Genomic DNA, 17,994 nt, shown 5'->3' with positions numbered 1-17,994 from the left:
CCTTTTTCCTTTATTGATTTAACTTTATTTTGTATTATTTCACTATAGTAAAATCATAGCCAGGAATACTACTGTATGCTGATTCCAGTGAATCCTTCCAGAGAATCATTTTACCGGGATATTGCCCTCATACCACAAGTCATCGCTTAAATTTTTCCAAATATTGACAGAGAATATGTAAAATTTTTAGGCAATTTCTAGTCAATATACTCACCTCTCTTACCAGTCTGTTTTACAGTGCGTTTTTCTTCAGTACTTTTTCCTTGGCCAAATGGAGGTGACAGGAAAATAGGTCTCCAAAAACCTATGAACATATTAAATAGACTCAATTATTTTCTAATTCCTAATAAAATGAATTATAGAAAGGAAAATTTACATTATATGATTCTACAGTGGAAAAATGTTTCTGATACTATTTTTCTTCAAATACATCTATTAGTAATGGTGATACTCTTCCCAATATTCATGAAGTTTATTAAAGGAATATTGAAAACTAAGTTAAAAATATTCCACCATATACTGGTAATATATTTACTCTATATGATAATTCAGCATATTCTCAGTTAACTCTTTCTAAAAAAAATTACAGCCAGTTCTGGTCTTAATGCATGAAATATTTGGTATAAAATTGGCTAACAAGCACCCATTAGGATGACTACTATTAAAAACACAAAAGAGAACAACTTTTGGTGAAGATGTAGAAAAATTCGAACCCTTGTACCCGGTGGGAATGTAAAATGACATAGCCATTATAAAAAAACAGTATGATGGTTTCTCAAAAAATTTTTTAAAAATTACCATATGATCCAATATTTCTACTTCTGAGAATATATCCAAAAGAATTGAAAGCAGAATCTCAAAGAGATATTTATATACTCTTGTTCATAGCAGCAGTATTCACAATAGCTAAAAGGTAGAAGCTACCCAATGTCAATCAACGGATAGATGGATAAACAAATTGCGGTATATTCAAACAATAGGATATTAAGCTTTAAAAAAAATTCTGACACATACAACAAAATGGAGAAACCTCAAGGACATTACAGTAATTGAAGAAAAAGCCAGGCATAAAAAGACAAATACTGTATATGAGATACTTATAGTAGTCAAAATCAGAGACAGAAAGTAGAATGGTCGTTGACAGGGACTGAGGGAAGTAAGTAATAGGGAATTATTGTTTAATGGGTATAGAATTTTATTTTGTAAGATGAAAAAACTTCTGGAGATTGCACAATAGTGTGAACTTAACACTACTGAACTATACACTTAAAATAGTTAAGATAGTAAATTTTATGCTATGTTTATTTTACAATTTCTTAAAAGTGAGAAAAAAGGCTAACAATAGGCTATGGTAGATTATAGGTCTGAGGGGATATGGATATGTGTTCATGTCACACAGAAGGGAGATTGCAGTGCAAGATCCCCAAAAGATTGTACTTGGTGTAAAAATTTTAAAGTGCAACATAAATTCTAAATATCATTATGACTTATAAGGATAGAAGTTGATAAAATGAGTCAATATTATTAACGAGCTATGGACTGGCCTCAGGAAAGGGGTTTTGTAAAAAGGATAAAATAAAAATTAAGGTGTTTTGCAAACAACTGTTCATTTAATTAAAACAACAACAACACTATTATTATTTAGGGTCCATAGACACAGGAGCATTCTGTCCTGGGAAATGCAGCAAAGCTGCTCTTCTTCCCATCTCTTTATTATAAGATGGCATGGAGAAGGGACAGACACACTGTAAACTGACTCTAAGGGGAGTCTATTGCTCCTTTGGGAATAAGCATGAAATAAGTAGCACAAAGAACACTTTTTTTTTACACTCACAGCCTTCGGTTTTATTTCTAGGATTTTAAAACTTACATTTAGCCTATCAGTTTATATGTTCGATATACAACAGCTGAAGATGGATGAAAGCAGCTGGCAAAATTTTGGTTTTATGCTTGTAAGGGCATCCACCTATATATTGACCATACACCAATGTGTGTTTTATATTAATAGTAATCTATGAATTAGATAATTATAGTCTAATTACAAGTATTTAAAATATATCAAAGCATTTTATAAACAAACCTAGAGAAAATATAGTTAATTGATTAGTTTCATGTGGAATAATATTTTCTCAATTAGATTATAAATTTAATGAAGTCACAGATGTAGTTACGATAACACTAGACTAGTTGTTTCTATGTTTTAGCTTAGCCACTAATTATCTATGTGGCCTTTAGTGAAATAGTCTGAGAGAGTCTCAGTTTCCTCATTTTTGTAGCAGGTACAATAATGCTATAATGTAGTATTTCTTTCTAAATTAGATCATGAGTTAAACAAGTGTTGAGATATAACTAACATAATTAAACCTGATTAAGAACTCAGGCTCTGGAGTCAGATAAACCTAGGATCATATTGCAGGACAAGTCATTTGAACATTTTAACCCCATTGTCCCACTATAAAATTGGAACAGTACATGTCTCTTAGAGCTGAGAGATAGTATGTCATGTTTAACAGCACAGACTTTGGAGTACAGGTTTATATCTAACTCTCATTTATTGTGTTACCTTGGTTTATTATATAATTTCTTTGTGCCTCAGTTTATTCATTGGTAAAATAGAGATGATAATAGTGCCTACCTACCTCCTAAGTTTGTTGTGAGGTTTTAATGAATTCATCATACATGTAAAACTAGTAAATTAATATTAATTAATTACTACTAGTGAATTGGTACTAACAAATTAGTATACATAAAATGCTTAGAATGGTTCCTGGCAGTGCTATGTAGAGCTTAGCTATTATTAGTATAGGAGGATAACAATAGTGAATGGGATTAGATGTAATAATGCATGTAATTTGTATAGCATAGTGCTTGACACTCAATCAATATCAGATGCTATTATTATTTTTACATTAATGGACTTTGAGAGGTTGAAAGGTGCTATATATATTTAAGGTATTATACTTTTATGTATTTATTATAATATATGCTGAGCATACAGTAAGCATTTGTTTGACAAAATTTTACAAAGTATATCAATAACATTACAGTTGAGTCCCTGAGAAGTTAGTTATGCTATTTCATTGGACTTTTATTAGATGACATTGCAAAATATTAAAAAATGAAGCTGGATGAGAATATGAATCTCCATGCTGATTAATGTAATTTACAGGATTGCTAATATTACCTTGTTACAACAGAATGATATTGGATTAGGGGAGAATTAACTCAGTGTTACTAAGTTCAAATCCATTTGACACATCGTTTTAAGTTTTTCCCCCTCTCTTCATAAAAGGTAACATAGCTTTACCACCACGCCACCAATATGCTGCTTTATAAGAGGATCTCAGAAATTAATTTCTCACATTACTTAAACCTTTCCAATAGAATTGCATTTCTAATTAGAAATCAAATAGTTTTTCTCAGGGAATAAAAAGAATCATATGAATATTTTCCTCTTATTTTTCAAATAAAATATCACAGTTTTTCCAACTGAGTTAATGGCTTGAGGATAAATGTACCTGTCTGACAACCAGGGAAACCTCTGGATAATACTTGGTGTTTGTAATTACAAGAAATATATAGTATACTTTATTTTTATTAAATTCAATAGTTCACCCAACTTAAAAACATATGACAAGGAAAAGTCAGCATTATACAGAATAAATTTCAAGACGTGTGGAGATAGCATATTAAAATAGAAAACACTGATCATACATTAAATATATAGTATTTCAAATGCTCTGTTTTTGAAAGGTCACTGGAGTCTATTGAGGTATAGAACTTCTTGTAATTTCAAAGGGAAGGTTTCTTACCAATGTTTGGGGACAATTCTTATTTTCCTTTTTCTGCTTTGAGTTGTAGCTAACAGACTCTATGGAAAATGACTAATATGAAGAAAAACACTGTCTATGAGATGATAATATGTAGTTCCTTTATTATAATAAGCACGCCTTTAAAACGGCTTAGGAAATGGATAATTGTATTATTTAGTGTGATAAAGTAAATATAACTAACAAGGTAAATGCCAACTATTTATTGAAAATTATGGAGCTTTTATAATAACTACGAGAGACACAAGATAAGTTGAATGTTTATATACTTAGGCTTGGATACTTCTTTTCATGGTAACTAATAATGAGACAAGTTTATGAACAATCTCTATTCACCCATTCCAGAATGATAGTAGATAAATTCAATATGCTGTTTCCTAGGCTAGAAAAACTGTTTGTTCATAATTCTTTAATTTTGCTTCTTTAAAGATAAGGAGATAAAACAGATAACTAAAGAGAGACGATTTGCCTAATTTTAAAAAGTGAATTGGACATCTGGGATAAAGATGTCTTTTCTCTACATTTCTGATGAAATGATCTCAGGCCCAAATCTGTTAATGCTACTGCCATTTTGGAAGTGTCATCATGTTACTAATTAAACTTGTAAACAAGCTGCTTTCAAAAGCCACACACATTTAAGCTTACCCTGTGGACGATTATCCTTTTTGCGAGCACCAAGCCGTAGTGCTTCACTTTCTGAGTCAAGATGGTGTCCTGCATTGTCTGATACAATCCTGTGCTCTTTTTCATTGTCAGCCTCTATGACATATTTTTCCCATTCTTCATCCTTTGGAAGTCTCTCAGTTTCAAACTGTATCAGACACTGTTCCCTCTCCATCTCCATCATGTGTCTTTCACTATGAAATTTATTTTGATATGTTTCATTTTCATAATTTGCTCGATATATTTTTGAACCAGAGTTTATTTGATGTCTTTCCAAGTTATCCCTAAGTTTTTGAAGGTCAATCTGACATTTTCCAGAGCTACCCTGAAGTCTTGCAGACCTATACTGAAATCTAGAGCTATCCCAGCATCTAACATAGTTAAAGTCCAACTGTTGTCTTTCAGAGTCAGTCCAGCATCTTTCAGATTCAAAGCTGGCGCCCATCCAAAATCTTTCCAAGTCAGAGGCACTTTGGCAACTTTCAGCCTTCATCATGTGTTTCCCAGAATCAGAGGCCATCCCTCGGCTTTCAGAATCTAAGTCCATTGTGCATCTTTCAGACCAAGAATCAACGCAGCGCCCCTCAGTGTCAGTGCTCAACTGGAATGTTTTATTATCTATGAGACATTTCGCAGCTGCTGAAGCTAGCTCATGTCTTTCTGAGTCTGAGTCCACCCCATGTGGTTCGGAGTCAGAGTCCATTGTATATCTCTTAGTTCCACGTACCTCCTGGTGTTTTTCTTTTTCCATCAGATGTACCCCAGATGCAGAAGCTGAGCCCATTTTATTCCTTTCCATATCTAAGTCCGTCACATATATATCAGAATCAGAGAGTATCCAGTGTTGTTCAGTCTCCATCAATCTTTCTTCAGATTCCGTCAGGTGTTTTACAGAATCTGAGTCAATTTGACATTTTTCTGCCTTTAGCAGGTGTTTCACAGATGCAGAAGTCATGGGATATTTTTCTGAGTCTGAGTTTACAATAGGTTTTTCATTGTCAGAGTCCATCACATGTTTTTCAGAGTCTGCCAAGCATTTTTCTGAATCTGAGTCCATCCAGTGTTTCGGAGAGTCAAAGTCTACCTGGCATTGTTCAACTCCCACTAGGTGTTGCTCTGACTCTAACAGGTTTTTCACAGAATCTGAAGCCATTTGGCATTTTTCTGCTTCTAGCAGGTGTTTCACTGAGTCTGAGTCCATGGGGCATTTTTCTGAGTCTATTTCCCATATTACTGAGTCAGAGTCTTTCGAGTGCTGGTCTAAGTCGGAGTCCAAACTAATGCCTCTATCAGAGTCAGAACCAATCACACATTTTTCAGAGCCAGAATCTAGCAGGGAGGTGTCACTTTCAATTTTGAGTATGTCTTGAAGACTTTTATACTCCAAAGAATCAGCTGAAGTTTCATAACTTTTTGTATCAGAAACTTCTCTTTCAGATTTGTTTCCTTCATCATGTGGCATCATAACTGCTCCTTCATTACTTAAAGAAAAGACAAAAATGAATACTTTCAAAATATTCATCAAATGTCAGCAAATACATCATTTCTATGTTAAAAAAGCCTCTGTAGTAAAATATTATAGAGTACATTTTTCTATCAGGCTGTAGAAAGCAAGAGACACCACTAACCTTCTTATGAACAAATTGGAAGACTGTCAGTGTAGGCATATTTTACACTCACTTGCATTTACTCTAATAGTAACTGTTTTCCAACACACCTGAAAGTAATTGCCTGGCTAGGCTGCTTCCTTGCAATGTACTATTTTCTTGTCCCTATCCAATCAATGAATCATTATTTTGGGAATTAATATCATTTTAAAATATAGTGAAAAATAAAAGTAAACTATTTCTATATTCTACTCCAAGTTAATATTTTATGTATTGCCAGTAAGGCTTACCGTGGAGTGTTGAGCCTTTCTGGAGAAAAATATTCAAATTTGCCAGGTTCTGTTTTATTTGGAAAGGACATATCTTGAAGGGGAAATGCAGGTTCACTTGATGAACTAGTAATAGTTATTGGCTGTAAAGCAAAATACAAACAAAGTTATAACTTATCAGTTGCATTTAACATGAAACACAGCACACCAAGGCATTTTGATTGAGGGGAGGGTATCATTTCATTAGCTGCATCTGTGCTTAAGGGAAAGTCATAGTGAGAATTTTCACCGAACTACAACTTCAGAACATATATTTAAGTATAAGGGCAGACATGCCAGACACATTGTGAGGTGTCTTCCTGGCCTCTACTTTTCCGTGAGCTAATGGCCATTCTCAAATGCTGTTGCGATATGTTACTCAGTTCCTTACTTTTAGGTAACTGGCATTTGACCTAAATTGGGGCAATCAGATTCTCTTTCCTGGGGACTTAGAGTTAGAATTCAGAACAGTTTGTGTGTGTGTGTGTGTGTGTGTGTGTGTGTGTGTGTGTGTAAAGCATCCCTTGCTTATTTATTTGATGAAAGCCATTCTATTTCAATAGAAATGGAAAGGCTGGGATAATTGCAAATCAGATTTTACCTAAGTATATAAAAGATGTGTCCATTATTTTTCTTCCTTTGCTTATGTACCTTGAGGGAAGTTTGTGTGTTTTTTTTAAATTAGTTTCAGGTATAGAAAACAATGTAATAGTTAGACCTTTATACCCCTCACAAAGCGATAACTCTCCCTCCCCCAATCTACTACCCCTCTGACATCTGAAATGCCCACCAATAGATGACTGGATTAAGAAATTGTGGTACACTTATACAATGGAGTATTACTCGGCCATAAAGAAGAATGAAATCGTACCATTTGCAACGATATGGATGGACCTAGAGAACATTATGCTAAGTGAAGTAAGTCAAATGGAGAAAGACAGATACCATATGATCTCACTTATATGTGGAATCTAAAGAAGAGAGTAAATGAGAAAACTAATCAGAAACAGTCTCAGAGATATAGAGAAAAAACTGAGGGTTGATAGATGGGAGGGGGTGGGGATGAGGGAGAAGGTGAGGGGACTAGAAAGCACAAATTGGTAACCACAAGATTGCCACAGAACAGTTTTCTGTGGTTATTTGAAATGAGGACAGGTGATGTCTGGCACTGTGGAAACCCAATGTCTGTCATTTGCCTAGAGAAGTAGAAAAAAGCCCATGTGCAGAGAGTATGAAGAATAAAACAGCCATACATAAAGGGAGTAGAAATAAGAGATCCTATGCCTCTAGAGCAGGGGTGTCCAAACTTTTTTCAACGTTTTTTACCAAGGGCCATATGCGGTAAAATACACAAACAGCCAGGCCACTCACTCAAGATGAAGTACGTATTGCCTCACCTGGTTTATTTAAGTAAACCAAATATGTTTTTGGAATTTGCTGCGGGCCAATTAAAAATGGATTGCGGGCTGCAGTTGGCCCGCGGGCCACAGTTTGGACACCCCTGCTCTAGAGAAACAGATGGCAATATTTTCTACCTGGGTTCCTGATTCCAGTTCCTCCTAAATATTAATTCTACCTTCTTCCCTTGATTCTCTAACATAATCATGACCATTCACTTAAGTTCTTACCACCCTCTTTTTATTTCTTAAGCTAATATGAGTGGCATTCTGTTCCTTTCAACCAAAAGGACTGTCATAAGACATCAGAATTGTTGTTAATACTTTAATGTTAACACCAAAGTGGAACATACATAACAAGCATGTCTTTTAGGCAAAAAAAGGAGTTCAAGCACAGGAGAATGGAAAGTTGAAGAGTGATCAAAATGAATTCTATTTATGTAAAGAGGTTTATTCCATCTTCAATGAAACCTGAACAAAAATAACAGCCTTATACTGTAATATGTCATCTAGGTATGATATAAGAAAAAATACTCCATGAGGTTTTTTTTGTTTTTTTTATGAGTTTTAAATATTGTAGGACTGATTATAAAAAAAAGTTTTTTAAATCTCCTGTCTCAGCAGATAACTGTGAGGCTCAAATAGATACTCTTTAATACAAAACACTCACTTGGAAAACTGGTAAAGACAAAAACATAAATAATTGATGAATAATAAAGAGAAAGGTAATGACTTGTATGGCAAACCAACATGAGATATATTGAAACTTCAACCTCCTACAGGAGACAGATAGCAAATAAGTTTCATATGCTTCTAAACATTGGTTTAAAAAGGGGAAATACTCAGAACTTCTTTGACTCCTATTCTAATATCATAGTAATGGCTTTTCTATCACAATTCTCTGTCATCAGTCTTCATTATTTTGAAAGTCAAGACAAAAAGTAAAGGGTGAGGATAATACAAGTAAAAATTATCACAGATCTAAAAATGTAAGGAATTATTTTTAGTTACACTCCAAAGAAGACTAAACATTATTATAAGATAATTACTTTCTCTTGATATTACCGTATTTTGCCGTGTATAATGCGCTGCCATGTATAACGTGCACCCACGTTTTTGGCCCAAACTTACAGGGAAAAAAAATCTTTCATTTTAATTTTTTAATTCAAATTTTTATTTGTTTACATTTAGGTACTTGTTTTTTGTGTTATAAGGGAATTTTAGCATTTATTTTTTAACATACTGTGGTACAAGAAATTTTACGTAACAAATAATTACAAAACACAAGAACAGATACAAGGTACAAGAAATTTTATGCACTGGTAACAAATTTACAATATTTATGCATCATAGAAGGCCAAAGAACTCTTCATCGTTGCAAGTTCATGGTAAGTTCAACAAAAATGAATATCATATTCCAGGGTATTATTTTACATATGGATATTGTTACTGATTTCTAGAGTTACACTTCTAAATCATAAGCATAAATAAAAGAATTAAAAACATTTATATAGATACGGAATTAGTACCACCCATGTATAATGTGCATCCATCTTTATTTTTCCCTCACAAATTTTGGCATAAAGTGCACATTATACATGGCAAAATACGGTATTTTTTCTTATTCGTATACATCCATAAATTTTTGTTTTCTCAACTTTTTCTAGTTATCTATCAATAGTTACATATGGCAATATGCTTGAATTCTAAGTCCTATATAACATGAGTATGGTTTTTATTAAGCAAACATAACCCTTTAAACTAATAATTATCAGGTTTCCATCAGTGATACAATTTTTTCAACCCTTCATTGTTAATGAATCATGTTACATTCTTACAAAATATATAGGAAAGGACACTCCAGAAAAAAATGAATTTATAATAGGTGCCAAGTGATCTCTGAGCAAAATTTATGCTAATAACTGGAATGCTTTTTCAGTATTTGAAATAGTGAAGTGCAAGTTTATAAACTGAAATAGATATTTATTTAATGTAAAACATATTTATTCTCTATAAATTGAAGAGAAGCATCCTGATAGAAAATTTAAAATGTAAGAAATCCATCAGAGTAGAGTAAGAAGAATTGATAAAAAATTCACAGTAAAGTTTTGCCTTGGGTTGTCTCCCAGCTCCACCCAAGTTCATTGATAACCTAGGAATCAACCACAGGGTTATGATAAAGAGCACGGGCTTTCAAATTAGATTGACCGGGGTTTGAGTCTGGGCTCTACTACTTATTATTGTATGAACTTGGGCAAGTCACTTACCCTCTTTATGCCTCTGTTTCCTTTTCTATAAAATGGGGATAAAAAAGTTGATGTGAAGAGTGTATGAGTAATTAATATAATAGATTAACACAATGTTTGGTAAATAACAAAGCATTTAATATGTATGTATTATTATTAATCATGAAGTACCAAATTATCTTTAAATAATAATGCATCTAAGACAATTCTGCTCTATTATAATTTGACTATTTACTAGTATTTTATTGAGTTAAATAATTAGTGTATTATTGGGTACAATAGGTTTAAACATGTAGTGACATAAAACAATTAACTTTTGTGGCTATATTCCTGCTCTGACAGATAATGGGCTATGTGAGTTATGATTTATCTAATATTACTCATAAATTTTGTTTTTTTCCAGTTAACTTCATTTACATTTGTTTTGATGGGTTGTTCTAATAATTACATAAATAATTGTCATTCACAAAACTAAAGATTTTACATTCTAGTTACTTCTAAAAGCAGCTTTATATTTTGATATAGTTAATGGATTGCAAATAGTAAGTATGATATACCATATGTCACTTCTTTAAGGCTCAGATAACTTATTTATTTTAAACAGAAATAAGACAAATCCAAATGAGAAGTAAAACGTAGTAGTCAGAGTTAATAGATGCTGTGTTGGTGCTCTGGTGTCACAGGCATTGATTCAATATGTTTGTGGAATTTGTTCAACTATATTGTGCCATAGATGTTCTTGCTTTCTGGGACATAGTTATAGGGTCCCATCTTTCTCAGAAGAATTTAATAATTAAACTCCTAAGAATTTAAGACAGATGTATAAGTAACCTCTGCAACTGATAATGTATGGCATACTTGCAATTATATAATAATGCTAGAATATAGGCAAAGACAAAAGATGTTGCATATCCAGAAGTCCAAAAATGTAATTATCAAAGTTATAAATTACAGTTATGTTGATTCCACTATTCAAAATTATGAGTTTTTTTACCCTAAATATTTTATTATAACTTTATTATAAGTGCCAGTATATGTGTTGATTGCATTGACTCCCTAAAATGAAATAATATTTGTGATCACCTAATTAATAACGTACTTAATATGGCTATTATGACCTATATAAGGTAGAACCACTTAAAGCAAATAAATATTTTTCTGGAGAAGAAAGGTTAACCAGTACAATTAGTGAATTTTCTAATTTTTCATCTATGCATTATAAGTCCTATAATATTTCTAATGGAGTTCTTTGTGGATTTTAGAATAACTTTATAAAATTTAGAAGTAATTTGCTACACACATTTTTATAAAATCAGGCCTAATGTGCTAACATAATATAATTTTGCTACTTCTCTCTTTTCATCTCTTTCTGTTGGTTCTCTTGTATTATTGGCTAATAACAAGAAAGGCTACAAGAGTAAGACAATTACACTGAATGCAAGTCCAAGGAATTAAGGGCTGGTATTATGTAAAATATTATATATAGACATTAGGGAGCCACTAATCCTTCCTTCTTCTAGCACATATGACTTAAGATACAAATATGAAAATCACTATGCTCATGCTGTAAATAAATAGCAAGATAAATCAAGCATGGATCTGCCAAAAATTTGTTATCACATAGAGTTATTGGAAAAACTAATATATTACTAAAAATAATAAATATCATAAAAAAGCTACAGGTAAATGAGCACGGAAAGCAAGGACAGATGGTTCCTTGGTAGGTATATCTGGATAGGTTTAAATAAAATACAAATAGCATACCAAGCAAAAAGCATGAGGAAAGTCGGAGAAGTGACAAAGCACAAAACATACAGTGTCAAATTGGCACTAGTAAAGGGTGAGTGGAAGCCAGATATGCAAAAGAGGTTTGGAAAGTTAGATTGGCAATTATGGAAGACCTTAAAAGCTATTCTAAATAATTTTGACTTTGTTTTGTTGACAATTAGATTGAAAAGCAATGACATGATTACAACTATGACTTAAAAAAATTAACTCAGCACCAGAGTACAAACTGTACTGACAAGGTATAGAAAGAGGGAAAACACACAGCCAAATATTAACAAAGGATAGCTGATTACAGTAGTATGCAAAGTTTGGCAATATGATAACACACTCCCTGACTTCAGTTTATACTACAAAGCGACACTAATCAAAGCAGCATGGTATTGGCAGAAAAACAGAAACACAGACCAATGAGAACCCAGAAATAAAGCCACATATACACGGGCAGATAATTTTTGACAAAGGAGCCAAAAACACACAATGGAGAAAAGAAAGCCTCTTCAATAAATGGTACTGGGAAAATTGCAAAGCCACCTGCAAAAGAATGAAACTAGACTGCTATCTGTCACCATGCACCAAAATAAACTCAAAATGGATCAAAGACCTAAACATAAGACCTGAAAGAATAAATTGCTTAGAAGAAAGCACAGGGAGTGACTTCAGAAACATGTCAACATGAGGAGTGCTTCTTGAAAAGTCCCCTGGAAATTACAACAATTTGAACAGCTATAATTCAACAAAGGATAACCTAAGCAACACATAAGCATGTCTGAGAGATCTGCGCATCGAATCATCAGAATGTGGGCAAATCAGGCGAGCTGGGGAGAAGGGAAGGGGGAAATGCAGAGACATGGGCCAGGGGATGCAGGATGCAGTCTGAAGCTCACTGCAGTCTTGGGAGAGGGAAGAATTCAGGCTGCAGGTGCACTCCCCGTGGCCCACAGTCCTGCCTGAGGGATCAGCATATAATATGGCTGAACCCAGCGATTCTTCAGAGACCTTGGGGCAAAGACCAAATACAGAAGAGTATCTACTCTGGTTTAAGCCCTCACTGCCAGGCAGAAAACAGAAAAAAAGACATGGAGCCTGGCAGCCTCCCTACACACTCCCAGAGATAGGCCTGCTACGACCTTCCCATTGTTAGAAGTGGGCTCCAGAAGAAGTGTAGTAGTGTCCTATTAAAGAGCAGAATATATACAGCACTGAAAACTGGAGAGACAACCCACAGTAGCACATGCACAGTATGACTAATTCCAGGGACAGAGAAGGAGCTGTAGGCGTGAGGCAACTGTGGGCTCGAAGTCACCACTGCTCAGAGCCGCAAACAACCAGCCACCTCTCACAGTGCACCCTGTCCCCACCTTTCCAGTCAGATAGCTGCAGGGGCAACCAGGGCTGCTGAGACACGGGCTCTGCAGTGGGCTCCAGGGGCAGGACTGTGGTTTCAGAGGCCCAGAACTCTACTGCGCACCACATCCCCCCACGGGGCGGTAACCTGACACCCAGGCTACCTGCTCACAAAGAAGCTGACCTTCCAGAAAACTTCTTATGCCTGAAAAGCCGGGACAGCGCAAGAGAAAATAAAATGCTACAGCTTGAGAGAAAATGAAAGCATGCATCATAAGAGAAAATAAAAGGTTCCAGCGACACCTACTGGAAAGCAAAAGAAAGACCTCTTCCTATCAACCTGCTGCAGAACCCATTCATGTAGAAGCCCAGGAAGATAAATAACAATTAACTAATTGCCATGAATAACCAAGGTAACAAGGCAGCTCAGAAAGAAAATAAAATATCTCCAGAAAAGGAACTTAAAAACATGGAAATATGTGATTTCCATGACAGAGAATTCAAGACTGCAGTTCTTAAAAAACTCGACAAGCTGCAAGAACACACAGATAATCTGTTTAATGACCTCAGAAACAAACCCAATGAACAAAATGGATATTTTACCAAAGAAATTGAAATATTTAAAAAAGAACCAAACAGAAATTCTGAGAATGAAAAACTCAATAAAAGAAATGGAGAATGAAGTAGCCAGCATAGGAAATAGATCTGACCAGATGGAGGAAAGAATCAGTGATATCGAAGATAGAAATTAGAAAATGACACAAATGGAAGAAAAACAGAAACTTGAGAATTAAAAGAAATGAAAGAACTCTACAAGAACTTTCTGACTCCATCAGAAAGAGCAACATAAGAATCATGGGTATACCAAAAGGAGAACAGGAAGAGAGGGAACAGAGAGTCTATTCAACAAAGAGAACTCCCCAAACCTGTGGAGATAACTGGATCCTCAAGATCCAAGAAGCAAATATTACACCTGATTACCTCAACCCCAACAGGCCTTCTCCAAGGCACAGTGTATTGAAGCTATCAAAAATCAACGACAAAGACAAGATTCACAAGGCAGCCAGGGAAAAAGGGTAGTAACATGTAAGGGAAAGCCAAATAGATTATCACCTGATTTCTCTACAGAAATTCTGCAAGCCAGGAGGGAGTGGACTCAACTATTCAAACTACTGAAAGAGAAAAATACTAGCCAAGAATAATATATCAAGCAAAGTTATTGTCGTGCGGGGGACCCTGCTCGCTGCGCCATTTGTCATGCAGGGAGGCCTCCGGGGTCTCAGCTCCCGCTCCCCACATAAGAACACAGGATATGGTGAGGCCAAAAAGGAACACCCACGGAGCCAAAGGTAGGGGAGTCATATCACTATATTCTCGCTGGCAGCTGGGTTGGGGAAACAGGAGCCACACAATTCTCAACCCTCACTGCGCCACTTGCAGGCTCAGCCACCATCTTCTTGCTAGCCCCCATTTTTTCTCTTTCTGCTAGCGTAGCCACAGCAGTTATATTAGTGGCCAATGGCTCACTGGTTACAGCTGAGGGCCAAGTAGCCACAGCTGATGGCCATGCAATCACAGTTGACAGCCATTTACTACCTGAGCCAGCACCTGTCTATGTGAGGCTGAGCACCAGGAAACTGCTTTCTGGGGCTCTGCCCCCACAGTTATCCTTTAGATATGATGGAGGAATAAAGACCTTTCCAGACATACAGAAGCTGAGGGAATTTTCTAACACATGACCTGCACTGCAGGAAATACTGAAGGAGGCTATTTGACCTAAAACAAACAACAAAAAAAATCAAAAGAATACAAAACCATGAGCAAGATTACTAACAGACAGACATAAGCAGGAAATGCCAACCCCTACACAAAATAGGGCTCTCTATACTTAAACATAACATAAGGGGTAAAGAAGATAAAAATATTTTTAAAAAAGCAAAAAGAGAAGAAAAAGATACCTTGCTACTGTAACTCAGAAATCAACTCACAACATAAATAAGGAAAACCTGTGACAACAAAAACTTAAAAGGGGAGAGAGCAAATGTCTGAATCTGCAAAGGGGAACAGAGACAAGAACCACATTGAAGATAAAGGACTTCTGTATATATGAAACTTTCTTTTGCATAAACTTAACACTAACCAGTTGTGGGGGCAGAGCCCCAGAAAGTAGTTTCCAGGCTCTCGGCCTCACATAGACAGGTGCTGGCTCAGGTAGTAAATGGCCAACTGTGATTGCATGGCCATCAGCTGTGGCTAGTTGGCCGTCAGCTGTAACCAGTGAGCCATTGGCCACAATATAACTGCTGTGGCTACGCTAGGAGAGAGAGGAGGAGAGAGAGAAAAATGGGGGCTAGCAAGAAGATGGCGGCTGGGCTGGCAAGCGTGGATGGCGGTTTGCGGACAGTGTGGATCCAGCCTCCAGTGAGAGTATAGTGCCGCCAGAGAGAATATAGTGGTATGACTCCCCTACCTATGGCTCCGTGGGTGTTCCTTTTTGACCTCACCATATCCTGCGTTCTTGTATGGGGAGCGGGAGCAGAGACCCTGCAGGCCACCCTGTATGATGCCCCGCACGACAAATGGCGCAGCGAGCAGGGTATGGTGCCAGCCAAAGCTCTCCAAAGGACGGTAGAGCAGTCTGTGTGTATGAACACTGAGTCTCTGGAAGACCAGGAGGAGCAGCTGCCGGGGAGCTGGACCCGCGTGGAGGGGTGGGAGGAAGTGGACGGTTCTCCCACCAGCACAGGAAAAGCCATGCAGCTGCTGCAGAGATGGAGCCCCGTGGAGAGGTGGAAAGATGTGGACGGTTCCCCAACCAGCACAGGCCGGAGAAAGCGAAGGTCGTTGCAGCCCTGTGGGCCGGGGAAGTTCCTGCTCAGGCAGCCCGGATGCAGGACTTATAGTCTCAGGAGGTAACACTTGCTGAGTCCTCCATGGGAGATGAGGGTGAGGTCACGGTCGTCCCTCACCCCCAGGACAGCCCTGGTGAATGACTATGGACTATGGGGAATTGCCTTCCATCCCTAATTTAATGGACCGTTGACTATTTGTTTGGGAACTGTTGTTAGTGGAACTGGGGGATATTTGCTTTTGTCTCTTGACCGGCCGCCATTGAGAATATGTAAGCACCTTGATTGTGAGTCGCTGTTGTTCCAGCAGGGTACCCTGAGAGGCACAGAGAGAATGGCAGTGCCCTGAGAGCCCTGGCTGAGTCCAGGAAGTCTGGCTGAGCCCTGAGGATACCCTGGCTGTGCCCAGGAAGTCGGGCTGTTCCCAGAGAGAGTGGCAGTGCCCTGAGAGCCCTGGCTGAGTCCAGGAAGTCTGGCTGAGCCCTGAAGATACCCTGGCTGTGCCCAGGAAGTCGGGCTGTTCCCAGAGAGAGTGGCAGTGCCCTGAGAGCCCTGGCTGAGTCCAGGAAGTCTGGCTGTGCCCTGAAGATGCCCTGGCTGTGCCCAGGAAGTCGGGCTGTTCCCAGAGAGAGTGGCAGTGCCCTGAGAAATCCTAGCTGTGCCCGGGGAAACTAGTGGTACCCTAAGAAGTCCAGGAAGTCTGGCTGTGCCCAGAAGCACTGGTGGTGCCCTGAGAAACCCTGGCTGTGTCCGGGAAGACAGGTGGTACCCTAAGAAGTCCAGGAAGTCTGGCCATGCCCAGAAGTACTGGTGGTGCCCTGAGAAACCCTGGCTGTGTCCGGGAAGACAGGTGGTACCCTAAGAAGTCCAGGAAGTCTGGCCGTGCCCAGTAGTACTGGTGGTGCCCTGAGAAACCCTGGCTGTGCCCAGAGAGCCTGGCTGTGTCCAGGATATTGCATTCACCTTCAGGCTCCTCGCACAGGGCCCCTCGCGGAAGATGCTTGTCGCGTAGATTGTGAGGCGAGAGCCTGTAGGGGTGGAGTGTGGGGGCAGAGCCCCAGAAAGTAGTTTCCAGGCTCTCGGCCTCACATAGACAGGTGCTGGCTCAGGTAGTAAATGGCCAACTGTGATTGCATGGCCATCAGCTGTGGCTAGTTGGCCGTCAGCTGTAACCAGTGAGCCATTGGCCACAATATAACTGCTGTGGCTACGCTAGGAGAGAGAGGAGGAGAGAGAGAAAAATGGGGGCTAGCAAGAAGATGGCGGCTGGGCTGGCAAGCGTGGATGGCGGTTTGCGGACAGTGTGGATCCAGCCTCCAGTGAGAGTATAGTGCCGCCAGAGAGAGAATATAGTGGTATGACTCCCCTACCTATGGCTCCGTGGGTGTTCCTTTTTGACCTCACCATATCCTGCGTTCTTGTATGGGGAGCAGGAGCAGAGACCCTGCAGGCCACCCTGTATGACGCCCCGCACGACACCGGTCAAAAAAAAAAAATCCAGAACTGAGAAATATAACATAAAAAAGGAGAAAAAGAGGGAAAAACCATAGAACACCGCCACATTAAAATAACAGACAGGAAGAAAAAGGCAAAGTACAATGGAGACACTGAACTACCACAAAACAAAAGATAGAATGGCTATAGAAAATCCTGATATATCAATAATCACTCTAAATGTAAATGGACTGAACTCATGTATAAAAACGTACACTGTAGCAGATCACATCAAAAACAAAACTCAACCATATGCTGCCTCCAAGAGACACATTTCAGCTTCAATGACAAATAAACACACAAAGTGACAGGGTGGAAAACGATACTCCAAGCAAATAGTATACAGAGAAAAGAGAGTATAGCCCTACTTATATTTGACAAAACAGACTTCATGATTAAAAAACATAACAAGAGACAAAGATGGACATTTCATAATGATAAAGGGGACAATACACAAGAAGACATAAC

At 37.7% G+C, this 17,994-nt stretch overlaps 1 protein-coding gene across 1 annotated transcript in view; it reads right to left on the bottom strand.

Annotated features, from left to right (window-relative positions):
• Nucleotides 1-17,994, bottom strand: part of LOC148754626 (uncharacterized) — a 179,544-nt gene that overhangs the window by 24,613 nt on the left and 136,937 nt on the right. Inside the window, exons 8-10 of the mRNA XM_088794868.1 lie at nt 6,391-6,512; nt 4,476-5,974; nt 215-304 (exon numbers count right to left, since the gene is read on the bottom strand). Coding sequence (XP_088650994.1) covers nt 215-304; nt 4,476-5,974; nt 6,391-6,512 — 1,711 coding nt within the window. The remainder of the gene's footprint in view (nt 1-214; nt 305-4,475; nt 5,975-6,390; nt 6,513-17,994) is intronic.

The sequence above is a fragment of the Rhinolophus sinicus genome, chromosome 18 (assembly GCF_057876585.1).
Source record: "Rhinolophus sinicus isolate RSI-liver-muscle chromosome 18, RSI-T2T, whole genome shotgun sequence".
Lineage (NCBI taxonomy): Eukaryota > Metazoa > Chordata > Mammalia > Chiroptera > Rhinolophidae > Rhinolophus > Rhinolophus sinicus.
The sequence above is the reverse complement of the archived record's forward strand: the minus strand, read 5'-3'. Positions and strand labels throughout refer to the sequence as shown.